Source organism: Papilio polytes, unplaced genomic scaffold, assembly GCF_000836215.1.
Source record: "Papilio polytes unplaced genomic scaffold, Ppol_1.0 DF822733.1, whole genome shotgun sequence".
NCBI classification, from domain to species: domain Eukaryota; kingdom Metazoa; phylum Arthropoda; class Insecta; order Lepidoptera; family Papilionidae; genus Papilio; species Papilio polytes.
The window spans coordinates 2075969-2100908 of record NW_013526471.1 but is presented as its reverse complement, the minus strand read 5'-3'; the positions used below and the strand labels follow the sequence as shown (position 1 = coordinate 2100908).

The 24940-nt window shown below is 33.1% G+C and overlaps 4 protein-coding genes across 8 annotated transcripts; 1 reads left to right on the top strand and 3 right to left on the bottom strand.

Moving 5' to 3' along the window:
• Window positions 1-520: 520 nt before the first annotated feature.
• Window positions 521-2876, bottom strand: LOC106105687 (methionine synthase reductase). Its single transcript, XM_013286114.1, has 5 exons — window positions 2688-2876; window positions 2427-2573; window positions 2018-2245; window positions 991-1680; window positions 521-753 (listed from the first exon to the last, which is right to left on the bottom strand). Exons 1-5 carry the CDS (start codon window positions 2799-2801, stop codon window positions 538-540), a joined length of 1395 nt encoding a protein of 464 aa, XP_013141568.1. The 5' UTR covers window positions 2802-2876; the 3' UTR covers window positions 521-537.
• A 433-nt stretch (window positions 2877-3309) lies between these two features.
• LOC106105724 lies at window positions 3310-5100 on the bottom strand. Its single transcript, XM_013286154.1, has 8 exons — window positions 4957-5100; window positions 4865-4885; window positions 4612-4770; window positions 4293-4473; window positions 3898-4148; window positions 3623-3781; window positions 3423-3540; window positions 3310-3342 (listed from the first exon to the last, which is right to left on the bottom strand). The coding sequence occupies exons 1-8, from the start codon at window positions 5071-5073 to the stop codon at window positions 3317-3319; spliced, it is 1032 nt and encodes a 343-aa protein (XP_013141608.1). The 5' UTR covers window positions 5074-5100; the 3' UTR covers window positions 3310-3316.
• A 477-nt stretch (window positions 5101-5577) lies between these two features.
• On the top strand, window positions 5578-7584 carry LOC106105690 (lipoma-preferred partner homolog). Its single transcript, XM_013286117.1, has 3 exons — window positions 5578-6451; window positions 6682-6917; window positions 7252-7584. The coding sequence occupies exons 1-3, from the start codon at window positions 5672-5674 to the stop codon at window positions 7490-7492; spliced, it is 1257 nt and encodes a 418-aa protein (XP_013141571.1). The 5' UTR covers window positions 5578-5671; the 3' UTR covers window positions 7493-7584.
• Window positions 7585-11978: 4394 nt separating this feature from the next.
• LOC106105788 (KAT8 regulatory NSL complex subunit 1) lies at window positions 11979-24823 on the bottom strand. Of its 5 annotated transcripts, none has more exons than XM_013286231.1 (12): window positions 24716-24823; window positions 23083-23144; window positions 20400-21422; window positions 18940-19066; window positions 17782-17978; window positions 17182-17330; window positions 16646-16858; window positions 16067-16151; window positions 14780-14914; window positions 14074-14152; window positions 13302-13574; window positions 11979-13018 (listed from the first exon to the last, which is right to left on the bottom strand). In XM_013286231.1, the coding sequence occupies exons 3-12, from the start codon at window positions 21221-21223 to the stop codon at window positions 12716-12718; spliced, it is 2385 nt and encodes a 794-aa protein (XP_013141685.1). In that variant the 5' UTR covers window positions 21224-21422; window positions 23083-23144; window positions 24716-24823; the 3' UTR covers window positions 11979-12715. The 5 variants fall into 5 exon arrangements, with proteins under 5 accessions (XP_013141685.1, XP_013141684.1, XP_013141683.1 ...); XM_013286230.1 differs by lacking the exon at window positions 24716-24823 and adding an exon at window positions 24354-24484; XM_013286229.1 differs by lacking the exons at window positions 23083-23144; window positions 24716-24823 and adding an exon at window positions 21559-21858.
• Between the last annotated feature and the right edge of the window lie 117 nt (window positions 24824-24940).

Here is a 24940-nt window from a genome sequence, read left to right as displayed (position 1 = left end):
TTATGGCTTTCTAACTACATTTAGATGTGTTAAACTCGTCCAATACATTAAGTACGACGCACAACGGGCCCAGTTTTGGTAAAAATTAGTATAAACACAATGTATTATTCTGTATTTTTTATCTGTAGCCATATTTAAATTTAAGGTTAGCTTTTTTCGAAGATGTTTTCGACTGTTGGAAATTGACACGCGCGTTGCTCTATGCCAGGAGTGCCTGCTTTTCAGACTTTATTACTCTATGGTAATATTATGAATTAAAAAAAGTTTATGCAGTGTATAAACAGCACAACGAATTGCGTTAAATTAAAATTAAGCCGCTCTATTTATAATTTTGTATACACCAATGACACTTTTTGAACATTTTATTACATTAGAGATTTGCCTATTAAATTATTTTTATAAAATGTCTTTTATTTTTTATCTGAACGAACCTTTTCTTTAATTAAATATTTATTCAGACTACTGTGCAACCAAAGATTAAGAAAACTCTCACATAACTAATTTGAAATAAAAATACAAATTACAGTAGAAATCATTTTAATTCCATGAATCAATTAAATATGTCTTCTCTTTTTGCATAGCATAAACAAACTTCTCAGCTTCATCTTGCGTAAATTCATTAAAATTAACTAAACACTTCACTAAAGATTCCTTTACTTTAATGGCCATTGTTTTGACGTCACCGCAAACATAAACTAACGCGCCATTTTTCAGTAACTTGGCTACTTCTTCTCCATTACTGAATATTGCATCCTGTAAAAAAAATGTTTTTAAACATCACAAAAAATATAAGGGCACAACTTACCCTGTATGAACAAAATATGTAAAAATAATACCGGATTAAGTACGGGTGTTTTTTAACGCGCATTATCACATTTTAAGCTCTATCAAAACGAAACCAAAGTTTTTTTGCCAAGTAAAGCGTTAAAAAATCGTCCGTGCGATTGAGGCCTACATAAAAATTTCTAACATACCAAGAATTATAATTACCTGTATATATTTATCTTCACAGTTCTCCAATCTAGAAAAAGCTGTTATCAATTTAGTTAACACACCAGAATCCTTAAATTCCTGTAACTTATCTTTATAAATAAAATCTAAATCAGGATTTCTGCAGCCAAAAAATAACCAAATACTTTCGTTTGGTTTTTTTTCTTTCATTTGTTCTTCAAGAAAGCCAATATATGGCGCAACACCAGTACCAGGACCAATAAGCAACATTGGCTTTGACATATTCTCTGGAAAACTAAACTGATTTACATTCTTCCTCAAATATATTGGAACTTTGTCTATGGTTGTGTACTTTTTATCTGTGATAGTGATATTACTCATCATATCTTCAAGGCTTTTATGTATAAGACTTTCTAACCAACCAGTTACAAGACCTTTTCTATTATTTCCAATATCCATTACAGAAAAACATATCTTTACTTCATTAGGATTTAATAAACAACTATTCACTATAGAATAAGGTCTAGGCAGTAATCTAGGAAGATGTTCTAATATAACTTCTACAGGAGGTTTGCATGTTTTGAAAATTTCAAATAAATCTAAAATGCATATATTTTTATTTAATATACAATTTGTATATGCTGTGGAACCTTCTTTACTGCAAATATACTCAAGTACTTTCTTTTCTGTTTCATTTTTTGTATATCCTGATAATGCAAGTAGGAACAGCTGAAAAAAAAAGACAAATAATTACTACAAACCGAGTACATATTATGCCAGTTACTAGCTACCTTTACTGTAATAATGTATACATGGCAGTACAGAAGGTGCGGCTACACAAAATAATATATCATAGTATATCTCTAAACTTTGAAACACAAATAAGACAGATTTTTTAAGGATCCAACAGCAATGCACATCTACAATAGCAAATGCAATACTGGCCTTTAATGAAGGAGTAAACTGTTCTTGTTAGACAATAACATTATAATACATTTTTCTGCATGTGATTTTTCAATCACACTTCTAGTTATTCTATGATATGGATTGAATTACTAAAACTTACTTTTTTCATAACACTTCTCAAATCAACACAATATGTAAGAACATATCTCAATGTAGATTTAACAGGGATATGGGCAGGTATCTTTCCCTTCTGACTGTTTACAGTTATATTATAACTACAGTCTACATCAGATAATTCCAAATGATTTATAATTAAACTGACTTCTGTATCGAGATTTCTTGGAATAACACCTATGGTATCGCCGGGCCTGAAATTTAAATTACTACCCTGAAAATTGTGATACAATTAAATACAAGAAAGGCATTGAACAGCTTTTAAAAAATTAACGTGACAAAGGAGTAGGCGGCCACCAGAAACCACCATATTAGTTTCTCCTTTAGTAGTAAAAAATATTTTTATATACACGAGTCTTATGTCTAAGAATGAAGATATATTGAAAGATACATACTGTCACATCAAAAGTCACTTCATACACAGCCTTACAATCCTCATGATCTGCTGTGAGCCGTTTCCAGTTTCTGATACCAGCTTTAATAACCCTACTTGCAGCAAAAGGTAATAAAGGTTCTGAACCATTGTATACTGTTCCTTTATTCTGAAAACGATTATAAAAAGATAATTAATGATTAAATAGAATTCCTATACTTTTATACTGTTTATTGGAAAAACCTCTGAGGGAAAAACTTTGTAGAACATGGTCAAAACTTACATCAGAATTTCCATAATCAATTTTCAAGTAGTTTTGTTTAATTGTTGGCAAATTTAGTGTTACTTGTCTTGCCGATTCAAGATAAATATCTTGTAAATTGTGTAGAACAACCATTTTAGCAAAATTTTTAAAAATAATTATAACTTCAGCATGAGACACCAAGCATGATTAATGACATTGACAATGACAACTTTCGTCATTTGAATTGACAAGACATTCATGATATGATTTAGTGATGTTCGAGTTGAAGCATAATAATCGAAAGCGGATAATCGTTTTTATGTAACTGTTAGAATGTTATTATAAACTATTAAAAACAGTTATTTAAGATTTCAACTTGTTTTGCGTATTATTGTAAAGTGCGAATAACGTCCAATTTTATTGCATATTTGGTCAGGTTTACGGTTTTGTACAATTCAAAACGTTTCGTATTAATGACGGTGAAAAAACCCACCCTAACTTATCAATTAGGCCGAAATAGAAGGTAAGGGTAAATTTAATGTTTATTAACCTGTCCGGATTGTTTAAAGGCTCAATGAAAAAACACAAATTAAAAATCATGTATTTATTTATCATTTACACACACTTCATTTTAATACATTGATATGGAATACATTATCGACACTGGTTTATGCTTCCTCTTCGCCTGAAAACACTGAAATTTGAACAATACAAATATGTTACTTAAAAACTTTAAAAGGCATCAGTAAGTACCTCAAAGATTATAAACCTTACCTTCAATAGGTACTCCCTGGTCTTCCGTAACACCTTCAAGACATTCTGGACACACTGTCGTGTCACAAGGGTTGGGTGTTGAGGTCGGGAAAGCGGGCGTTAGTTCGATTGGTGGTGGCTGGAACACGAATTATAAAAATGTTGTAACACTTAGGCTACAATATAAGAATGAGAAGCTTATGCGTTCATTGAATGCTTACTTCTAAGCGATACAAATAAGCCAGACGACAGGGATCCCAGGTGGTGCAGAGAGTGGCATTATGCATCATGTCTTTACGCGGCTCATCACCGAAATATTCAAACGTTATGACAATGTTGTTATCAATGGCGCACATTCTTAAAAACTCATCAACAGAGACCTAGAAAAACGGAAGAGTGTAAATGATTAAAACTAAATAGAATATTCATGTTTTTTTTCCAATTATAACTTTTAGTCAACCATTTTAAATACAAATCATTTTATACAAAAAAATACCTTAGTCTTATTACCACAGTCGAGAGTTCCATTCTGGAAATAGTTATTTTCTCTGTCACCATTCCCGAGACAAAACATCCAACCTTCGTGAAAGGAATACTCAATAGGCGCTACTTCAGCTTCGATGCAAGGATCTACTGGTACAGGTATTGAAGGTTTGCCGAATGTACATTTACGTTCATGCATATTCGCTTGAAGTCGATATGCGTCCAGATCAGGTTCTGAACCCTCTGGGCACTTGTAGAAATTACCTGAAAATGAGTGTTTAATTATTCATAAATTTACAGGCGTTCCCACTGAATTAATTCATTGAGAGGTCAGAAACCCTGATTTATTCTCGTAAGAAGTCATCAATAAATGGTTTCTTAAAAGCTAAACTAACAATAAGACATTACTATTCTGTATGATGTAAATAGTCTTTTGATGAGCACTTATCACAGTCCGCACAGTGAGACCGTTTCCACCAGTTTTTATGTTTTCCATAAGTACTTCTTGTGCGGCTCTCTGCTCCCGCGACCATTTAGCTGCTTCTTCAGCCAGGATTTGGCGGCTAACTTTTCCTTCCGATTGTGTAGACTAGAGAAAATGATTGTTTTATTAGCTTTTTAGTTGGTTACATTTAATTATTGTACTGTAAAATGTATTTTTGATTAATTAATTTTTTACACATTCCAAATCCTAGAAATACCAATGCTTCGGTTTATTGAAACTTACTTGAGGTGGACTTTCCATTATCACGTGGGGGCGACCAAGTGTGTGCTGCCAAATGAGGTGTGCTGCAACTTTATGCTTTGAACTATGGTGAAGTGGTTGAATTTGTAGAATAGCATACCACGCTAATTCTCTGTAAACGCTGTCTGGAAGATAGCCTGTCTGATGGTTATAAATCAAATTATGAACATCAAAACAAGTCATAGTTACCATAATACACAACACCAATATATTTAATTAATCATTTCCAGCTTACCGGCATAAAATCCATGTGCCACTGCAAACAAACAAGTTTTTAAATTTTACGACACGATTAGTTTTCTTTACTAATTTTATAAAAATCTTTACCTCTTCTTCCCCTGCCTCTGTTCTACCAAACTCTGCAAAATAATGTTTTGTATTAGTATTATCAAAGTAGATGCAATAGTTAAAGATTTGCCCTGTGAACTTTACCTTCGTCTTCATTTTGGCAATATACGAATATTAGCTATGAAAAAAAAAATATTTATTTACAAATTGTATCATTCAACCAAACAACATTCAGTCATTTTACTAAAATACCCAAACCTGAAGAATAACGAGTGCTAAACATATTTCTTTTAAAAATAGTTGCATTTTAATATTTCCTATAAAACATGGGGCTGTTTCTTGCCACAATCGTCACCAATAGCATAAAAAGTTTGATATACTCCTTGTTAAAAATAATTGATTGATTGTTTGTTAACTTTCTTTGATAACGACTTGTTAAGGAAATGTAAAAATTTATACCAATGTAAATGTAGTCATAATTTATCCAATCTAAACCAATGACCACAAACAAGATCTTACTATAATATAAAAACATTACGCTATTAAATGATATAAATCGATTTTTAACGTTATTTTTTCATTTCAAAAAGTTATTTTAACACCTTGTCATAAGCAACACTGTTCTGCTCACTACATCACTATTGCAAATTTGACATTTCATGTTAAACAAGCTATCTTCTCGATAAAGGTGTAATTCTGAAAATTACTCATTGACTCATTATATGACATAAAAGTAATTATTTAAGGTATAGAAATGAATACATTGGATAAACAATTAGCCGATCTACGAATATATGCTAACGAATTGGACGCAAAGCTTCAAGATGATATTAATTCGGCTAAAATAAAACCTTCTATTCCGCCCAAAAAAAGTAAAGCACCGCAGCCTCAAATACCTCAGAGTTATACAGTAAAATCGGCGTGCGAGCCATCATATTCGTCAAGATTGGAATACGGAAGCCGAACGAGTTCTACGTACTCAAATTTAGTGCCCGTAAAAAGTTGCATTGTGCGAAATTCGTCGCGACTTCGTAGCGGTGATGTACTATTGTACAGTAATTTGTTGCCTCCGGGTGGTACGAACCATGTTTACTCTAACATTCCTATGCAGCGAGCATCTGAGAGTATCTACGGCGACCGCGATGCGAGATCTGAAGTGTCGAGAATAAGTGATTTGGGTGCTCAGTCGAATTACAGTGAATTACGTCGACCCGGGTCGGCTTACCCGCCTTCTTCGGCGTCCGTTAATGCTCAAGACTTCTCTACTTACGGTGGTTCACAGACATCGTCAACTTACGAGTCTTTATACGAGCCGATAAATCCGAGACCTTGTAGTCAATTATCTGGTACTTCGTTGTATGGCGGATATGTGGGTACAGTTGAGCCTACTCCGGAGCCTGACGATGCCTTGTACTGTGGAAACTGTTACCGCTGCGGAGAAAAGATCATGGGAGAGACCACGGGCTGTACCGCTATGGAGAGAATATATCATATCAAATGCTTTTGCTGTCAGCTGTGTGGTATTAATTTACAGGTAACGATTTTCTTATTTTAAGCACATAATAGTTTATAAAATAGAATACTTTAGAATTAACTATTGACAATGTAAAAATAACATTTCTATTTCCTTTACTTTACTTTATTATATTACTTTATAGTCAACAAAACATGCAGTGAACAATAATAACATTTAAGGTAGATAAAAAATTATTAATAAGGTAAAGGGAGAGTTTATTTCTTTTAAAATTTTGTCTGTGTTTTCAGGGCCGCCCATTTTATGCTGTACAAGGCAAGGCATTATGTGAAAGAGACTACCTAGATACATTGGAGAAGTGTTGCGTGTGTGGCGACCCTATCTTGGACAGAATACTCCGAGCTACCGGCAAGCCGTACCATCCTCGGTGCTTCACATGTGTCGTCTGTCAGAAGAGTCTAGATGGTATACCATTCACGGTCGATGCGGTTAACCGAATTCACTGTATTGAAGATTTTCATAAGAGGTGAGTGTACAAATAATTTTTGTTTAAATAAAAATTATATTTCTGCTAAATAAATTTTTTAATGTTATATTACTTCTAGCTATCATATTCTTAAATCTTTCTATCCTACTCTCGTAATGTCGACGCGCCGAGTTTCCGTCCTTTACATTACTCTTTCTAGCTCTACCTATACTAGGGCACCTCTTCACTCATACTATACTCCTTAATTTCTCTTCCACTGGGGCTACTCTCAAACTTCCTCTAATATATTCATTTCACGTTACACTACATTAGTTACACCACAGGTAAATTTCCTGCTTAGAACATACAAAACCTTGGTAAATCATTATTTCAGATATGCTCCCCGCTGTGCACGTTGTAGGGAACCTATAGTGCCAGAAGGCGGTGCTGAGGAGACAGTACGTATTGTGGCGTTGGACAAAAGCTTCCACTTCGCATGCTACGCGTGCGAGGACTGCGGCGCCTCGCTCTGCTCCAGGGAGGAAGGCCGGGGATGTTACCCGCTGGATGGACATTTGTACTGCAAGCAGTGTAATGCAAGACGCATACAGGATCTCTCGAGAAATATTAACTAACAACATTTAGTCACCCCTTATACAGTAGAACCTTAGATAACTCAAACCTCGGTAACATAAAAACCTCTATAACTTCAAAAAATAATATTCTTTTTTTTTATATAAGGTGACAAATGAGCAAGTGGCCTCCTCCCTTCCCATCAGAGCCCAAAACCTCTATAACATAGAACCATGATAACTTAAAACCTCTATAACTTAAAATATTTAGTGTTTCCCTTGGACTTTAACTTATCGAGGTTCTACTATTTATGTAAGTAAATTCTCAGATGTAATCTTCATAACATGGGTTTTTTTATCATGATTGGATTGTTTCAACTGCCAGTATGTTGGTTAGGTAAAAAATTATATAAAACTTTTCAGTCGTTCTGTAAAAAAACATCAATTCAGTCTTAAATTTAATGTGCTGCGATTGTAATCCGAAAGGCCTAGGTTAATTGCTAAATAATAATGTACCAAGCCTTTCATTGTAATATTCACTGCCACTATACTTTAAAATAAGGTAACTACAGTTGCTAACGTTACCAGTTTTTTGAAAATATGAATGTAGGTAAATAGTATAAGAATTCTCATTCCACTTAGATATTTAGTAGTGTTCACTCAATTTGATAGCTGCACATGTTCTCATAGGAAAATGAATCTCGTTGTAATTGAGAATGTTGATGTATTGGAATTTTATTGTAGCTAATATATAAAAAGGTAGTAGAATTAAAGCGATTATTGGCTTGAAAATTTTAAATTACCAATTATTGTTACATTGTCACTTGTTTTTGCGATAATTTAAAATTGATCTATTTAAAGGTTTTTCAGTAACATGAAGAGTATTAAAACAGATTACTGGCCCTAGATTTTTTATTATATTTTTGTAATCCGCCTATTTACTATATTTTACATTAATTTATGTTAATGATTGAATTATTTTGAAGATTTTCTGAATACAGGAAATAAATACTGACTTTACAATAATACAATAATAGTATGGTATGCTTATATTTTCAGAAAACATTTTTTGAATCTATAAAAATTCCCCAGTTTTTATGTTCTTGTTTAAGAAACTGCTTTCTAATATTGATAGAGATGTATTTTTTAGCTGAATTTAGTAATATAATTGATGTTAAATAGGAAATAAAAATAGACATTCCTTTTGCATTTATTCTGCTTCACAAAAGGCTGTGCATCATCACAACAGACTTGCAGTATTATACAGCATTTTGTAATTATGCTAAAAAACGCATATTTAGTTTTTGTAAGATTTTGTATTGTAAATTGTGCCATTGTAGTGATTGTTAGGTTGTGTATTGTTTTTACATGTTTAATTATAGCTTGTATTGTTAATGTACTTAAATTCAATCTAATTAAAATATTATAACCTTCATTTTGCTGTTTTTTTTTATTTAAAAAGAGAACCTTTTTATTGCTAGAGTTAACCCAAACCAAAATCCACAACAACGAACCCATTATTTGTTACATCTATACTAATATTATAAAGAGGAAAGATTTATATTTTTATATGTATCGAAATACCTCAAACTACTAGGTCCACTATTGGTGAGACTATATGAGAAACGCTTAAAGTGAAGTTTCAACTATTCCTACTCTATTTTTTTAATCTCTGCAGCTGATAAATAAAACAAACATAAAACTTATTAATTTTTTAACTTTTATTATCTGTGTACACTAACATCCGCGTCATCACTAAACTACTCTTACAAATAACAAGAAGACTTTGGCTTCCCTTCAAAGTAAAAACAATAAAAACACTTCATCAAATTTACATATTTGTTTAAAGAAATCTTCAAACAATATGCGTGTGGACTATTTCAGTTTTACAAGGAAAATAAATCCAAGACTAAAATGTTTTTTTTTTTTAATTTAAAGTTAACTGGGATATAACCTTTAGACTCTTATTTAATCTGATGCAATATTCTTCATTTTAAAAGAGTTTAGTTATTTGGTGAAAAAGGTTTTAATGTTTTTAACACATACAATTGACAAAAATCATTTTTATTTAATAATTTTATGACAAATCAACTCATTTAAAACTCTAATTAACCATTTGTATTTATTTAAATACCTCTTTGAACTGAATTAGTCCCATCAAGCACAAACAAAACATAGCCCATAACTTGCACTCCCCAAGCAATCCGCAAGTATCACATTTCCTTTAACTTAAAATTAACTTATTTTACAACATTATAGCCCGACCAGAAATGTAAGAACCATTGCTATTTTGAGGGAAAATTTGGAATTAACTTTGCTCACAGAAAAACGACAATTAACTCTTTCTAGGCAAGGACATTGCTTGATAATCTAGACTAGGTCTAGGAGTGGAAGGGGTGGGGGGCAGGTAACCTACCCCATATTCCTCTACGGCAACAACCATGTCAGGATTTTTATATTTTTGGTTGGGCTATACCTAAAATACAACACACTGTACAATATATAATGAAAATTGAAAGCCAATTCACTTGTTATAACAGAAAACTGTGGAATCCTATCATGACATATTAATACAAGAGCCTGCAGTTTGTACTGCGTTTATAGTTCAGACACCTTTATATCTTCAATGAGACAAATCAAATTTATTAATAAAATAGGTCAAAAGCACCAAAAAAATGTTTTATACTATCTCATGACAATGTTTAAAGATGAAATAAAAAAAATCGAAGTTGTTTTAATGAGTCTAACATATTTTATGTTCTGAAAAAATTTACGTCTAGCACAAATTATTGTTTAAAAAAACCACCAAAGTCATGTAATAAACATTCAAGATGTCCAATACAACTAGAACAATGTAATTTTGAAACTTATGAAATTTTTAGGAAAATAACTCTTTCAGAGATTCCCAGGCATTTCTGTACAGTCTCTATGTTTTACAATCAACGCCCAAATATTACAATATTTACATAATCGCTTTGCGTTAACTCCGGGCTATAAAAACTACATCTTATAACTAAAGTCCTGTTTACATTATTCCAGTCCAGCGATTCAATCCAGTACTGGATTTAATCGGTAAATTTAAACAAAACACCTCAATACATACTGCATTTAGCAGCAAGTATATACACTTTCATAGTTGTAAGCCAGCACCGAATTCACTGGACTGGAATAATAAAAACTGGATATAACTTAGATTATATAATACACATTTTATCAACTTATTTACTTCAATGAGACATTTTTAATACAAGCAAAACCTTTGGATACGCAGTAACCGAATTTTAATACAAAAAACACAAATTGTAATAATCCAGAAAAATTACGAAATCTTTGAAATTGACATTTTACCAAAAACGGGATACTTTAATTGTATCATTTTGAATCGTTCAAGGAATGTGAGGGATCAACATATACCGGTTTATCTAACTCAAGCATCAAGAAACAGGACATCTTATAATTATATGTTACAATTTATACAAGAAACTTCATTACAATTATTTTACATGAATTTCTTAACAATAATAAAGCTTTAGCAGTTCAAGCGACAGTGCTTAAAGGTTTTTAGTACTTTTAAAATAAGACTGGCGAGACAAATGGATTTGATGGTTCCAACTGCAAAAACACTCATGCGAAATATTGCCATCCCTGTCTTTTTCTGTGGTAAAAGTGAGACAATATTTTTATATATGTGACAATTGAGTAATTAATGCCTGAACTGATTTGAATGTGTAAGGTGTCATTAGATTCCCATATTTCCATAGTTTCATTTGGATGGGTGAAGGGCTATTTGTTTCAACCATTATTTTATGCTTTGACTTACTAACTTTCGCCCGCGACTCCGTCCGCGTGGAATTAAAAAAAAAACAGAAGTGAGTAGCCTATGTGTTCTTCCACACTATACGCTACATCTATGCGAAATTTCATCAAGTTCGTAAGTATTAGTAAGATATATTTTGAATCGGCGAATTTTAAATATGAAATAAATAATAAATTATGCAGAATTACAGTAATTTTAATTTAGAAACGGTCTGAAAATTTTTCAATTGAAATTATTTTTAGGATTTGCTTCTATGGTTAACCTAGTGGTGCTTAAAACAAATAGCCTTTCGCCCATCTTTGATATTCTGTATTTGCACAAAACGAACATCAGACATGAGGAATGAAATTCTAAAAAAATTGCATTCATATCTCTTACCATAAGTTGTTTTTCATCATCACTTAGTAATTTTTTAGAGTATATTTATATTATTAATTGTTTGTTTTTGTGTTTTAATTTAGACTGAGTTATTATTTATGTTCTTCAGCAGTAAGAGCCTATATTTAAATAAGTTTTTGAAGTGTAATGTCATAGAAATATTAATTAACAACTAAAATTTCATTTGAATAGTCATTAAGGTGTTATTTTCATTATTTTATCTGATAAATATTGTTCTATTATTTAAATGCATTATTTTTATTATAAACTATTTGAAAACTTTTATTAACAATGTTATGCAAATCTAATTTAATGATAAATCAAAAAGCATTTTTGTATTTGAATATAATCAAATTTTAGCTGTGACAAGACATTTTTATGTTGAAACTTTTGTCATAGATTTATATCTAAAGCAACTGGAATTAGACATCAAATTCTTAACTTCGTTTTTTTATATATTTTTTATATTATAATATTTACTTTATCACTGGTATATTCGAGAAAAATTGTCTCAAATAGAAAAAAATAACAATGCAAACATTCATTTCTTACATATTACACAGAAATTGTCGAAAATTCATATAGTTTTCACAATTGTTTCTTTATAATTTGTATAGTAAATTATTTCCATACTTTTTAATACATTTATCATATAAATTAATATATGAAAGTTATATATAAAAGAGAAGTATAGCTGCTACAAAGAAATGACGTTTTGATGATTTTAAATCACGCAGTTTTGAAATTATCTTTAACTAAACTTGCATTCTGATGGCAAAACATTTTATCAGAACCAATCTATACATTTAAATCTACTAACCTTACATTTCAATTAAAACTGAAGGGATAGAGATCACAGGCAAATACAGTAGAAACTCTATATCACAAATCTCAAAGGAATATCATTATATTCCTTTATATTGAGTCCAAATCAAGAAGCAAGACATTAAATATTGGATCTTGGACTTACCGAGGACTTATAGATTCCATGTAAAACAAACTGCGATAACTTTCAGAGCGGGAACATCAACAATAAACACTATTTAAATTTAACCATCACATTCACTAAACACTGAATTTAAACACTATCTTCATCTGAAGCCACTTTTCCGTCGTTCCCCTCGCTCGGAGGTGGGGTTCCACTCCGCATCATCAGGGTCGTCACCGTCAAAGATGAGAGGAGACATGGGGGAGAGGCTGCTCTCGACGTCCATGTCCTCGGAGGAGGTGTGCGGGGTGTGGGGTGTGTGCGGAGTGTGTGGGGTGTGGGGGTTGTGCGGGGTGTGTGGGGTGTGCGGCGTGTGCGGGGTGCGCGCGCGCGGCATGCTGGATACCATCGCCTGGTAAGTGTCTTCGGACAGTGGGAACCGACGCGGCGAGTATGGTCTCACTGTCTGAAATAATACATTTATTAATTACTACAAGAAAATATAAAAACTATATTTCATTGTATGTAACTCTTTTATGTTCAATTGCATATTTCAAAATTCAAATGCACTTCTTCTTGCTCCTTTTCTGCTGTTGCCTCGTCTTTTTGTTCCCTTTTCGTAGCGTTTTACTAATTTATCACCCCCATTTTAAACTAACAAGTGTGAAAATATTTAGTCTCTAGTATGTCATAAGTGGAGGGCTCTTATACAAAAAAAAAAAAAACAGATGGATAATGTAAGTACTTGCCTCATGCATTTGCGGCGACGGCGCTGGCTCGAGCTGCTGGGGCTGCGCGTGGGTCATCGTCTGGGGCGTTGTCTGAGGCAGCGTTTGGGGCATTGACTGGGGCACCGTCTGGGGCATTGTCTGGGACATCGCCTGCGACTGCGGCAGTAGATGTGCTTGGGTGTCCTCATGACAGGATCGCCGCGAGCGCTGTTTCCGCATATAACGGCTACGCTCGCTGACCTCTGCTCGCGAGTGGCGCGCTACCATCGCCGCCTCGGATATATCTTCCTCCTGAAACATTTTAGTATGCAAATATACTAGAAAATTGACTTTCGTTATTTAATAAATAGCTCAGTAGTAAATCACACAATTATTGGTAATACTGAAACATTTAAATATGTAACAGTATCTTGATTAAAACCATGCGTAAACTATACATTCCATTACCATTTTTAAGGAGTGTTTAAAATTCGTTTCAGTGTCTTCGATTCGCAAATGATTTTACAATGTCAACATTATAAATCTTCATATTATTGTATATAGATAAATGCAAATATTTAGATGGATAAATGGATGTTTTTTTAATTTTTAAAACCTGGTCGTTTCGTTCCCGCCACTCGACAAATGTAGCGTTAATAAAATATTAATATAGAAATGTCGACAATGCAAGCCTGAGTACGTACTTCTATTACATTACACAAGTTGCTTAACAACTAAAATCGACAGGTTTTAAAAATGTACATCCTATAAATGAAAGGCTTGTAATTGTTTATTAGGGAACTTCACATACCTCACTATCAACAGACTTTCGACTCGACTTGTTAATGCCATTATTTAGCGGCACTTCCGGCAGTTCGAGAACTCTCCATCTGTTGACATAACAAGTTTAAGTGCTACTTAGATTACACAATTTTATTTAATTAAAAACCAACTGTTCCCGTGCGGTGTCATCCTCTTATAAAAGCTCAATTTTTTTACATTTTCAAAATTCTAAATTGCAAATGTTGAAATTCAAATACACCAATGACAACAAATTTCTTTGATTTTGGCTAACAATGACCGATACCATGGCAATTTTGCTCCTTTGCATCACAATTTTTTTCAATTAAGTTACCCCGTTTATTAAATAACAATATATATCACATAGCATGTTACAGTGATGGGTTTTTAATAAAAAGAGTTTTGTTATTTCATGTTTACGCGAAAATTCTGCAATACTTCAATGTTTAATAGAAATTTGGCACTGATTTAACCCCTAAACGCCTGATTTTCCAAATCATTCGAAAAACACATTTAATGTTAGATCGGTATTATAATAAAAAGATCTAGCATCCAAACATATATATTTTGTTGACCGTAGTATTTTACAACTTTAACATTTAAGGGTTAAAAGTAACACATGAGATACGGTTTATCCACGAAAATTGTCAGATTTCTGAGTTATACGTAGTTTTTTTTTAAATATTAGTATAGATATAAATATATATATATATTACTTGGGCGTGATGATCTCCTTGTAGGTGAGTATCTGCGGGCGCGTGGCGGCGGCCACACTCTGCGGTATGACGATGTTGTCGATGTCGTAGGAGGGGCGGCGCGCGCGCGACTCCGTGCTGCAGCGCCCGCGACTTCTGCAAACAGTGGTAGAGCCCGCTTTAATATACCGAAAACAGGCGTGAAGTGGACGCAATTCCGTGTACAGCCTGATTAGTGTTGTGCAGGCCTAATTTTTAGTCCCTTTCCCTTTCCACGGTTTTCTTGAGAGGACAGGATGGGAAAGAAAAGTGGTTTTGACGGTGGAGGAGACGCATATGAAAGAAAAATGTCCACTTTAAGTGCGTCTTCTCCTCCGTCAATTAAGAGGCAACGGCAATTGCGATGTTTATGGGCAGCGGTCGCTTTCCATTTCGGTGGATTCACATGGCCGCTTGCTCGTTTGACACCTTATGTTAAAAAAAAAATTAACTGAGAACCTGTCCCACCACTGGCTGATACATGCTCAGATACCTTAAAAATGACATTGCCAGATAAGGGAAAAAAACACGCTACTTTTATTACATATTTTACACGTTGGATTGTATCAATTTACAATTCGGTGGAACAGACCCTAAATAAAATCAATTTCTACATTAACGACCAGCTGTTGCTCACTACTTCGTCCGGGTGAAGTATAGAAATAACAAGAATATAGCCTAATTAGCTTTCGTCCGCGACTCCGTCCGCGTGGCATAAAAAAGAAACAAAACCAAGTAGCCTATCTGTTCTTCTAGACTATCCTTTACATGTATGCCAATTTTCATTGAGATCCTTTCAGCATTTTAGGCTACAAACTCTAACAAACATCCATCCATCCATCCATCTGAACTTTCGCATTTATAATATTAGTAAGAAGTAAGATAACGTAGATTTAATGGTGAAAGAATTTTCAAAAATTGGCCGACTAGCTTTTGAGTTATTTCAATACATACAAAAATAGAAATATTTCCTCTTTATATCAGTATAGACTATTAAACTACTTGACTAGTCGTCTAGTTTAGTTTTTAATAAACCCAAGGCAATTATAAATCAGGAACATCTTCTACTAGTGGAAGCAAATCTCGCTTAGAATAAATAATTTAAAACGATATTGTCTATAAACTAGCTAGTAGAAAAAACACTATACTAGTGAACATTAAAATCTTTTTAATTATTGTCTGGGTTGTTAAGGTTTTTGAAAAACATTTCTTTAACGTTTCTAGCATTTAATTAGTATTAATCTTTGAAAAAAATTCGGTTTCACTCACCTCTCTTTCCCAGAAGTGGAATTCTCTTCCTCTCTTTCCCTCTCTTTAATTTTTCTCGACAATGGAGGTCTGCCTCGCTTCAATCCTGAAAATAGAAATTACATTCATATTAATTTTCACATAATTACAATTTTTCTTCAAGTTATTGAAAAAGATTATTCAAATTCAAAATCTTGATGGATAGATGGATATTTGATAGAAGATATCTCCAGAATAACTTCACAAATGTAGAACATAATAAAGAACATAGGTTAAATAGAGATTTAGATTACTTATTTCACAGGGAAAATTCCATTTTAAATCAAGTGATTGGTACAATCTATCAACCTAAAGGTTTTGGGTTCGAATTTCGCTGTACCAATGTGATCTTTGATTTTCGATTTTATATGTACATAATTTACCTAAAGTTCTTACGGTGAAGGAAAACATTGTTAACCTGCACATAATGGTGAAGAAATTCAAAGATACGTGTGAAGTCAACCCTCAGTGCAGAGTTGTTGTCTATGGCCTAGTCACTAACATAGTATAGGCTCCAGGGCCCTTGGTAGGGACATATAGTGATGGTAATGATCTACTTACTTGTGGGATGTTTCTTGACGGTGTTGTTGTGCGGGCTGGTGGTAGTTGTGGTGTAGTGTTGCATATGTTGCACGTGTTGCGGATGTTGCGGATGTTGCGGATGTTGCGGGCGCGGCGTGCCGGCGTGGTGCGCGCCGCGGTACGCCTTGCTGCACCGCGACCGGAACCACGCGCGCGATGTCAAAGCGCTCATGTGGATCGCAGGAGATATATCTGAAGTTGTAAAATACACATTTTAAACAGTTTTAATAGCGAATAGTATGACGAAAACAAAATTTGATATAAATACACAAATCCAAATCCCCTTCCCATAGATGTACGAAAAGGGAAAGTGGACTAAAAGAGGCCTCTGCTGGCACACAGTACATTCATGCAAACAAATTAAAACAACCTCTATCACTGTTAAATTCCGAAAATAGGTTCAGTGGTATAAGGTGCATAGTTTATTTGACTGTGTGAAGTAGGTGGTTGTGTGGTGCACCTAGTTGTGTTGTGTATGTAGTTGTGTGGTGTATGTAGTGTGGTGTTTGCGGTACCTCTGACGTCGCTGAGCACGGGATGGTACCCGGGGTCCAGCAAGGCGACCCGCTGCTGCGCGGAGAGCGCGGCCCAGCAGCGCGGCTGCGTGGGCTCCGCGCGGCCGGTGCACACCGCGCAGCTCTCCGCAGGGTAGCGGCAGCTGCATCTGCATACACATACATGTTACAATCATACAAACACATAGAGCAGGGGTGGAAAACAATTGGCACATGATTACAAAATTTTTATGCACTAAAAAGGTACGAAGAGCGAACGAGTTAAAATTACGTAAAGGTTGGCCACATCTGGTTTAAAGAATTTATCTACTTCAAATACTACTTCCAATAACGCATAATTCATCTACTTGCCCCTATCCGGAAAATTTTGTTACCAATCCTTACAAAGGATTTGTCATGATATGTGAAAGCTTCAAATATATGTTTTGTATGGAGACAACCACACACAGAGCATTCAATTAAATTTAAAACATCATGATAACCATAAAATCTCTAACTAAAAGCTATAGGCAAAGATATGGAATTTTCAATAAGCACAGTCTTTGTACGACTTTTTTATTTTAACTTTAATCTAAATATTTTATACAATAACATGCTTACTTTACATCCGAAGGTTTAGCAGCCTTAGGGGTGGCGATATGCAAGTTGTGCATTTGCAGCAACTTTCTCTTCTTGAACGTGTCCCTCCTCAGGGGCCGTACCCTGGCGCACGTCGCTACCCCGTCATCTCCGGGTAAAGACCCCTCGTATCCCACAGGCTCACCTTCTAACTGCACGGCGCCTTTTGCTTCTCGAACCTGGAATGATATAAAAAAATCCAAAACATAAGGAATCTGATAAATTGCTTAGTTACTTCTTCAAGTATTATAATTTATGCTAGAAGAAATGTAAATCTTACATGGAAAACAGTATTTATATTACTAATTTGTATCTTTCTCATGGTTAGTTACCTAGCATGTTTTCATAAAGTTATTTTAGTAATTAAAGTAATGTAATATCCAAATCTACATAAAATTTCATTCTACATCTATTTCAATGAAATACTTCTTATGAAAAAAAAATCATTCAGTTAAAACCAGCCAGTTACTTAATTTTAAATAGAAACTCTTTGATATGACAACCCTGCAGAATTTATAAAACTAAAATAAACATAGAAAAAGCCCCTGGCAACAATATGTAAAAGGTAACAGTAAATGTGTTAACCTATTTAAATTTCAGAACAGGTTTTAACATGTCTATCAGTATAACATTAGCATATTTAGACAGCTACAACATTCAAGGTCATGGTTTAGTATGGGCACTACATTTACTATATTTTTATCTAACTTCTAATGGAGTTTCTATGTTTCCCAATCAAAGACAAGTGATAGCATTAGTACTACAATAAAAATATAAATATATTGTATTCTTAGATATAATTTCATTTTATATAATTTAATTCCCTATGTTTGATTTTGTGGTCAATGAAAATCCAGGTACATATATACATAATATGTAAATAAAGCTGAGGGTACACAAAGGTCAAATCACAACTTAATGAAAGTACTGGTTAGAAGTTTAGGGAGATTCCTATGATTCTGTCTGCCTGGAATTAAGAAAAAAACTAAAACAAATAGCCCAAGGGTCCTTTCAGACGGTGTTCTACATCTATGCCTAATTTCATCAAAATTCATTGCACATTTTCAGATATCTTTTAACATCCATCCATCTAAACATTTGCATGTTAGTAATAAGTAAGATAACAAACATCAGACATACCTGCTTGTGTAATTCATTGTGCTGCCGTATCTTGTATTCCAACTCCTGGACCTGCGCCTGCAGCCAGCACCAGCGCGCCGCTATCGATGCTCTTGTCTTCTGCCATGACCACAGAGCTCGCTTCTCACTGTAAACAAAAACAATACATATAAGTCTGCATACTTTACTAAAGGATTTCAACAAAGCTTTGGAGATAAGGACCCTTGAAAAATAAGCATAAAATTGTTAGACCTATAAATAGAATTAAATACAAGCCTTTTATTTGTAACAAAATCCTTTTTAAAAAAACAGCAGCTGTGAAAATGAACTCTAAAAACATGGTATAACTAAAAACTGAACTAAAATTGTCATAAATAGGCAGTTTTCTAGTTTCTATTCTTGTATAGAAGTATCTTAAATAGTACTGTATGATGCAATAATAGTAAAGTGAAATTTGACCTATTAGAAATTGTTGTGCAATATTTAACCAATGGGAAAAATATAAACTTTCTTATAGCAATAAACCACATAATAGACATAATAGTTAAACAATTTCTAAAATCTCATTCAATTGACCTACTTTGATAAGTTATTAAAGGTTTCTGTTTACAGTCAGATATAGCACAAGTTACAGATATTAGTTATTGGAAATCAAAATCCAATGAAATTTAAATATACTAATATAAAGAAGAAAGATATGGATTTTAAAATGTTTATATGTATTTGATTCATGCAACTACTGGGCTGATTTAAATTCTTTCACCATTAAAAAGGTAATTTATCTGTGAGTAACATATATATTTTATTATTTCACATGGACAAAGTCACAGGCAACATCTAATAAACAATATAACTATAGTAAGTATAAATTGAGTGCATGAATATCTTTTCTTACTTTAACTCTCTTCTCCCGCTGTGGGAGATCCATAAACAAGAAATAGAATAGAAACTCTCTTCTCAAAGTAATCAAGGCTTTTTAAAGTTTATTAAGGCTAACTACTAGAAAGGTATACAGGTGTATAAATGGCATTATTTAACATTAAGCAATTCAATAAAAATATGCAATAAATTGTAGACAGAAGCCCACAGAAAACAGATACAATAGAAATTATTTAATCATGTCTTTTGCACTTCAATTATGACTTTATTGTTTTTTACAGGTGGTAAACAATAACAAACTAATTTCATATGATATAGGAGTTCTGCACAGTTTTGTATCTTAACACCAATGTAATAGAAAATTTTCCCCTCTTTTAAAAAACTGTCTACATCCATTTTGATTTATTCATAATACATTAAAAGAAAACCTTTGTTTACATACATTTAGGATCTCATTCACTGTCTATGCCAAATAAGTATGTGTTTCTAAACTTGAATTATTGTTAAAGATTATATTAGTAGTAAATGTTATGTAGTAGATTGGCTTTTCAACTATAAAGCACTTGTAAAGATGAGAATGTGAGAACAGTGAATATACTTACATTGGCATTTTCTCCTGATGTGGATTATTATAATTGACAGCCTCATCATTGCTTTCTGCTCCAGAGGATGATGCTGTGGCATCCGAGTCCAGTTGAACTTTGACCATTGACAAGTTGGACCGCAATGCCCCTGCTGTATCTTCCAAGCCAGCCAATGTCCCTGATGATATACCAATTGATGCAGACCTGGATGCATCCCCTTTAGATGTACTAGCACGGTAATATTTAGGCCCAACAAGCGTCCTAGATGCAGCACTAGCTTGTAATGTAGCACTGGTCTCAATCTTCTTCAAGAAAGCTTTTAAGCCCATTGGTCTTCCTCCACCATCTTTCCTGGCTCCTCGAGTGGACTTTTCAAATGTCTGAGCCACTTCCTCAGATACTCTTTTGCCTATAGCTCTAGCCTGGAGTATTCGTAATCGCCGCTGTAAAAACGCGCAACGTCTTTCTAACCTCACTTGAAGCAGTTTAATTTTATCCTCGGCAGCGTCTCCTTCCGAATCAGCATTTTCAGTCAAATCAAAGCCAGATAACGGAAAAATGGCATCAGTTTCACCCGTGGATAATGCATCGCCGCCGGATTCTAAGGTCTTGATAGCTTGAAGAAGGTCTGCCTGAGCGATATCACTACTGCCCAAGTCGACCAGAATTTGTTCCATCTCTTGTGAGTCCTTAGCGAGGCTAGGCTGGTTTTGGAGGCCCATTTCTTCCTCCATGTGTGTTGCGAGGTTGTTGACGGACGCTAGCGCCCGTCTAGGAGGTTTCTCGAAGGTTTCGATCGCGTCGAAAGGATCTTGGGAAGCGACGGAGAGCGCCGGGGCCATGACCCGGGCGCCGCCCGTCGCTGACGCCGCTAGGCGCGTCAGGGCGGGCTCTCTAAATTAACCATCTTCCCCTTATGTAACAACACTCAACACTACTTCACAACACTGTAACCACTGCAACACAATTCGTGGCAACCATTATCAGTCTCCCGCCGGTTCCATGTACCAAATATACGGCGGGGAGCCGCTCGCCGCACACCTGAAAACAATGATTAACACCGATTACAGGCCGGTCTTTGTGTATTTATACAGCATGCACTCATACAACACAAATATCGCACGGTAAACAATAAAAATTCATCACAGATATCCACATTATTCAAAATTTGACCCACGTGATAACGAAAAGAATACGCTAGCGATCGCAGTTGCTTGTTTCTGTATGATATGAAACAGGAAATGATACACTTCTAAAACACTTTTACGGGAAGCCAATGATGCGTCGCGTTAAATAAATTGAACTGTATGGACATGTATAAATTAATATTCACTTGACTACTAAAAGAAAACAATTTTTTGGTTATATAGGGCGTATTATAGACAAAAAATTCTATTTAAATAACCAATTTATACTAGCGAACAAACGTATTCTGCACCAAACACTAGATGCTGAGAAAAGTTGTGCAAAAGAGATGGCGAACATGACATGAATTGGTACTTGCGCGGTAAAGTCAAATGTGTGACGATAAAAGTACTTATAAATATAGCAGGTAGATGCGTACAATAGAAATATAATTACAAAATTTTGATGAATTAAAAAATAATTACGGAACAAGCTTTTACATATATAGATTAATTTCAGAAAGTAAGTCATTCAAATGATAGCATTTACTTTACCGCCACGCTATTGTTCAACAATGGGAACCATTTTGATGAAATTATGACGAAATTCATTATAGTATTTTATAATTGCCATCTTTTGAGTTTATAAATACAAGAGTAATTAAAGCATTTTAACGTTCGCACGAATCTTGCAGATTTTTGAACAAATCTTTGTTTCGTTTTTAAAAATCACTCAAACTCCCATTTCCGGTTCGATTAAGAGCACAGATTATATAAAGTCGATGTCGTCGATGTATAATTAAAGGAATATTTTTAATCTTTGTGTTGATGACTTTTTGATAAAAAAAAAAAAACCACGTCTAGCATGATATAAAAGTTATCCAATAAAATTAATTTAACTCAGTTCCTCAGTACAACAGACTTATGAAATTGCGTAATTCGTATCGTTCTCAGCACGTCACTTATACGTCATTATCTGAGATGCTATAAAATCGAGAAAAGAAAAGAAATGTATATAGGGAAATTATATAGTCAATGCCGAGAGCTTCGAGGCTGAGACTGAGAATTATTGCAAACCATTGATTAATATTTTAAACTTTTCTTAAATTTAAGCCTTACTATGCTCCTGAAAATTGTAGCAATTTATGCATTTCAACTTTTTTTTTTCGATTATCACTAATTCATGCTGCTATAGTAGACTAATGTTAACACAGATATAATATAATTGAAAGTAGTAAAAAAACTTAAGTTTCTCTTTTGGCTATCTACTACAAACTTTTTCTTTATTTTGGGGTTATTTATATAATATATTATTTAGCTCTGTACTTCAATAACATGTATTGATTGTTTTGTAAATAAAATTATAAACTGCAGATGTCTTATACTGGTTCATTTATCATGGTTTCATGATGGAACATTCAATGATATTTTTAGGATGTTAGGATGTTATGCAAGAAGTTAAAAAGAACATACCTTACAACAACAACATTACATACAACATTTAGGATACAATAATTAATTTTTCAATGTAATGAATCGCTTTTTTATATACAAATATGTATTGAATCCATTCTTACCTGTGTTTTAAACAATATTGTGACTTCAATCTCATCATTCGGGCTTTCATTGCAGCTTACTCCTAAAATAGAGAAATAAAACAATTGTACCAAAATTTTATTCACATTTAAGGAATTAATAACTATAAAACAACCTCAGTATAAGAAATATTGCAATGTACTAACATTCATTTGTTTGTATCTGCCTTTAAACAACTGTAAACTTTTAACCAAATGAACTAGTTTTAAAGTCATTCCACTAATACAAAACTCACAATAGGGAACCTGCTATATTTTAGCTTGTTATTATATTTCTACTTAAACAATGCCATCACTTATAGCTACTCAAAACATAATCTCTATACTTTTACTTAGAAAAAAGTAAACAATGTTTATACTACAAAAGATTTTGAAAATGTATTTCATTTACTTTATTTTACAATACATTTTATAATTATAAGCAAATTAAAGCTTAAGAGGATTCTTTATAAGAATCTTAACATATTTGAAATAATAATATAAACTTGTTGCCTATGAAACATATACTTCTGTAAAATGTTCTTTGACATGATGGAAATAAAAAAAATAATAGTAAACACTGTTAACAATAACTCAATTTGGTATTTAATGGTAGTCTTATAAATCCAGTTATAAATACATGTTGAATTATATTGAGTTAAAGGAAATAATAAAATATTTCTCGCATTGAACATAATTTCAAAGTGTAACAAACGGAAAGAACTAATTTCCTTGCCTTCTTCAATTTGTAGTTTGGTAAAACTTCATATTTAGAAAAATAAATAAAAATCATATGATGGATTTTATTAATCTAAGAAGTTGATTATTTTGCAATTCTCCTGTAATATTTGTATGGCATACTTAATTAATTTAACTTTGAAGTTTATAAATCTACAAGTATTGTAAAATCGTATTGTAGATATATAAAAAAAACGTTAAAAGGAAATCAATATTCTTTTTCAATATAAAAATGTAAATTATTCACAAAAAACAAAGTTGCAGCTATGGTATGATTTTTAACTTGTACAATAAAAAAACAAATAATCAACTAATTTAATTACTTCATATGATTATTCAAGTTAAATACTTCAAAATGTTGAACTATTCACTAATTTCATAAGTTTGAAGAAGTAGAAATGTAATTTTTACATTTGATTTGATAAAAATTCTTTCACTTGTAGTAGTAAGAGCTAATTTAGCTCATTTCTAATATATTAATGTTTTATTTTCTAAATAGACGAATTTATTTATTAAATATTAAGAAAATATCTTACCTTTTGCACGCAACGACTATCTTATACGAAGGGGGGAAAGGAAGATTGAAGTGAAGTAAGGATACGGTAAGGTACGAAATTGTAATGCAAAAAAATCTCCTATTGTTAAAAAAATTGGTCATATAAATCGAAATGTCTAATTTATTATACTTAGGTTTTTTTAAGATTTCAAAAATTTCACCTTGCGTAGAAAAGTAAAACTTGAGTTGTTACCAATTACTATCAAATACTTGAAGTGATTTTTTCACACTTTAAAAGTTATATCAAGATAATTTAATTCTTCCCAAACATGCAGAAAAATCATAATTAAATATTTGGAAATTTTGTCATTATCTGAAAACTGTTTAAATTTCTATTCTTACCTGGACGAAGTATTTTTCGACAATGTTTTGTGATAAGTTCAGCTGAGTTAATGACTATTTTAATTATCTAAGAGATAATTACAGTAGCTTAAATTTCCCTGTTGTAGTGGAAAAGAATAAGTAAATTCTATTACGTTCAACAAGATGAAACATTCTGTAGTTTTTGAGAAATAAAATACTTTGGAATCCATTCAACAATCGGATTGAACAATCTTTATTTTTAAG